The sequence below is a fragment of the Arachis ipaensis genome, chromosome B6 (genome assembly GCF_059453495.1).
Source record: "Arachis ipaensis isolate K30076 ecotype BB chromosome B6, ASM5945349v1, whole genome shotgun sequence".
In the NCBI taxonomy this organism is placed as follows: domain Eukaryota; kingdom Viridiplantae; phylum Streptophyta; class Magnoliopsida; order Fabales; family Fabaceae; genus Arachis; species Arachis ipaensis.
In genome coordinates this window covers 96547607-96551054 of record NC_142441.1, presented here as the reverse complement: position 1 = coordinate 96551054, position 3448 = coordinate 96547607, and the positions used below count along the sequence as shown (strand labels likewise).

Sequence of the window (3448 nt, the reverse complement as noted above, 5' to 3'; positions counted from 1 at the left end):
GAAGAAGTGCCTTGTTATCACAAATTCAGTAGGCAAGCAAGCCAAATGGTACAAAAGCACCTTAAAACTCCATACAATACTCAAAATGGGGTGCTTTCTACCACACTCTCAATCCACCTACTTAAAATCCATGCAATTCTTCATGAATATCACAACTAGTACAATAAAGTCTATCTAAACAAACTGAAAAGCTACACAATCACTAAATCAAGTAAGATTTCAAGAGTATATACAAAAGGGAAAAAAAGAGTAGATCTCACCATGGTGGAGTGTCTCCCACCAAGTACTTTTGTTTAATGTCCTTATGTTGGACGGTCACTAGCTCAATTCTCTTTGCCATTAGGTGCATCTTCCAAAAGGAACACCTCCATCTCCTTGTTGCTTTTCTTCTTTTCACCAAGATAGAACTTTAGATGTTGCCCATTAGCCTTGAAAATGTCGGAGCTTGAAGGGTGGCACATGTGATAGACTCTGTATGGCTCCGCCTTTTCTACTATATAAGGTCCTTCCCACCTTGACCTTAGCTTTTCGGGCATCAATTTCAATCTTGAATTGTAGAGGAGGACTAGGTCGCCGGCTCTAAATTCTTTTCCTCTTATGGTCTTATCATGCACGGCTTTCATTCGTTCCTTGTAAAGTCTTGAGTTCTCATAAGCTTTTAACCACAAACATTCCAATTCTACTAGTTGTAGCTTTCTCTCAATTTCGGCCCCTCCCAAACTTGAATTGCACTCATTGATGGCCCAATATGCTTTATGCTCTATTTCCACCGATAAGTGGCAAGTTTTTCCATAAACTAACCGAAAGGGGCTCATGCCAATTGGCATTTTGTATGCCGTTCGGTAGGCCCATAGTGCATCGGTGAGCTTTGCACTCCAATCTTTTTTATGAGACTTCACAATTTTTTCCAATATGCGTTTAATCTCCCGATTGGAAACTTCGGCTTGGCTGTTCTTTTGGGGGTGATTGGCTGTAGCTACTTTGTGTATGATGCCATATTTGTTCATGAGTCCTTGCATTCTCTTATTACAAAAATGGGAGCCTTGGTCGCTCACCATTGCTCGTGGCGACCTAAATCTACAAATTATGTTGTTTCTCACAAAAGAAAGGACCACATTAGTATCGTCCATCTGGGTGGGTATCGTTTCCACCCATTTGGACACATAATCAACGGCTAGTAGAAGGTATAGAAAACTATTAGAATTTGGGAATGTCCCCATGAAGTCGATACCCCACACATAAAAAATCTCACAAAATAGCATGGTTTGTTGGGGTATTTCATCCTTCTTGGAGATATTACTAAATCTAATACACTGAGAATAAGATTTACAAAAGAGAGAAGAGTCCTTGAAAAGAGTTAGCCACCAAAATCCACAATCTAGGATTTTTCTTGCCGTTCTTTGAGGTCCATAATGACCTCCTCCTTCGGAGGAGTGGCAAGCTTCCAAGATTGAATGGAATTCGGTTTATGGAATGCACCTCCGAATTACTTGATCCGCTCCACATCTCCAAAGGTATGGGTCATCCCATACATAGTATTTGGATTTGCTTTTTAGCTTATCCCTTTGATGTTTGGAGAGATTAGGAGGAAAGGTGTGGGATATCAAGTAATTGGCTATCGGTGCATACCAAAAAATGACTTCCAAGATTGCTTGCAAGCCCTCAAGGGGGAAAGAATCATTAATAGGAGTGGTATCGCCTTTGGTGTGTTCAAGGTGACTTAAGTGATCCGCCACTAGGTTCTGCGAACCACTCCTATCTTTGATTTCCAAGTCAAATTCTTGCAATAATAAAACCCATCTAATGAATCTCGGTTTGGATTCATTCTTAGCCAACAAATACTTTAACGCCGCATGATCCGAGTACACTACCACCTTGGAACCAAGTAGATATGCTCGGAATTCATCCAAAGCGAAAACTATTGCCAATAGTTCTTTCTCGGTGGTAGTGTAGTTGAATTGGTCTCCATCCAATGTTTTTGATGCATAGGCTATGACATACGGATTCTTACCTTCGCGTTGTGCTAGCGCGGCTCCCACGGCAAAGTTTGAAGCATTACACATTATTTCGAACGGCCGACTCCAATCCGGCCCTCGCACGATGGGAGCTTGGGTCAATGCCACTTTGAGCTTGTCAAAAGTCTCCATGCATTCTTTGCTTAGATCAAATTCAACATCTTTCTACAACAATCGAGATAGAGGCAATGCTACCTTACTAAAGTCCTTTATAAATCTTCGGTAAAAACCTGCGTGTCCAAGGAACGAACGGACTTCCCTCTCGGAGGAGGGGTAAGGCGAGTTAGATATAACATTGATCTTTGCCGAATCCACAGAAATACCATCTTTGGAAACAATATGTCCTAAAATGATACCTTGCCGAACCATAAAATGACATTTCTCAAAATTTAGGACAAGGTTCGATTTAGTATATCTTTCCAACACTTTTGCAAGATTATCCAAGCATTGATCAAAAGAGTCCCCATAAATCATGAAGTCATCCATGAATACCTCCATGCATTGCTCTAGAAAATCTGCAAATATGCTCATCATGCACCTTTGGAAAGTTCCCGGTGCATTGCATAGGCCAAATGGCATACGCTTGTAGGCATAAGTTCCAAAGGGGCATATGAATGTTATTTTTTCTTGATCCTCTAAAACAATGTGGATTTGAAAATACCTCGAATAGCCATCTAGAAAATAATAATAAGGTTTACCAGATAATCGATCTAGCATTAGATCGATAAACGGTAGAAAGTGATCCTTCCTAGTGATCATGTTCAAACGCCGGTAGTCGATACATATCCTCCAAGACTTTTGCACCATCGTAGCTATAAGCTCCCCACTCTCATTCTTGATTGTGGTCACCTCGGACTTCTTTGGCACAACTTGGACCGGACTTACCCATTCATTATCCGAAATAGGGTAAATGATGCCCGCCTCTAGTAACCGGGTTACCTCCTTCTTGACAACCTATAGAATGGTAGGATTCAATCGCCTTTGAGGTTGTCGAACGGGTCTAGCTCCTTCTTCTAAGAAGATTCGGTGCTCACACACTTGGGGGCTTATGCCCACTAGATCCGCCAAGCTCCATCATATTGCTCTTTTGTTCCTCCTCAAAATATTAAGCAACTTCTCTTCTTGTGGAGGAGTGAGTTCCCTTGCAACAATTACCGGGAACTTGTGAGCTTCATCAAGATAGGAATATTTTAGATGGGGCGGTAGTGGTTTCAACTCTACATGTTGCTCTTGACTTGGCACTTGAACTTCCGATTGATTTGGATGGGGTATGATGTTTTCTTTACATTCGTGGGGGCTTCCCACACTTGATTCTTCAATCTTCTCATTAATATTTGAACAATACACTTCGACCACAACATTGTCAATTAAGTCACATTGGAATATGGAATGATTCTCTGGTGGGTGTCTCATGGCCTCATCAAGGCTAAAGC

The 3448-nt window shown here is 41.4% G+C and overlaps 1 protein-coding gene across 1 annotated transcript; it reads right to left on the bottom strand.

Moving 5' to 3' along the window:
• Nucleotides 1–323: 323 nt before the first annotated feature.
• On the bottom strand, nt 324–827 carry LOC107647013 (uncharacterized). The gene has a single exon (XM_016351148.1). The coding sequence runs from the start codon at nt 825–827 to the stop codon at nt 324–326; it is 504 nt and encodes a 167-aa protein (XP_016206634.1).
• Nucleotides 828–3448: the final 2621 nt, after the last annotated feature.

Excerpts from the sequence above, each read along its gene's own strand:
- LOC107647013 (XM_016351148.1), bottom strand. The coding sequence starts at position 827 with ATGCCAATTGGCATGAGCCCCTTTCGGTTAGTTTATGGAAAAACTTGC.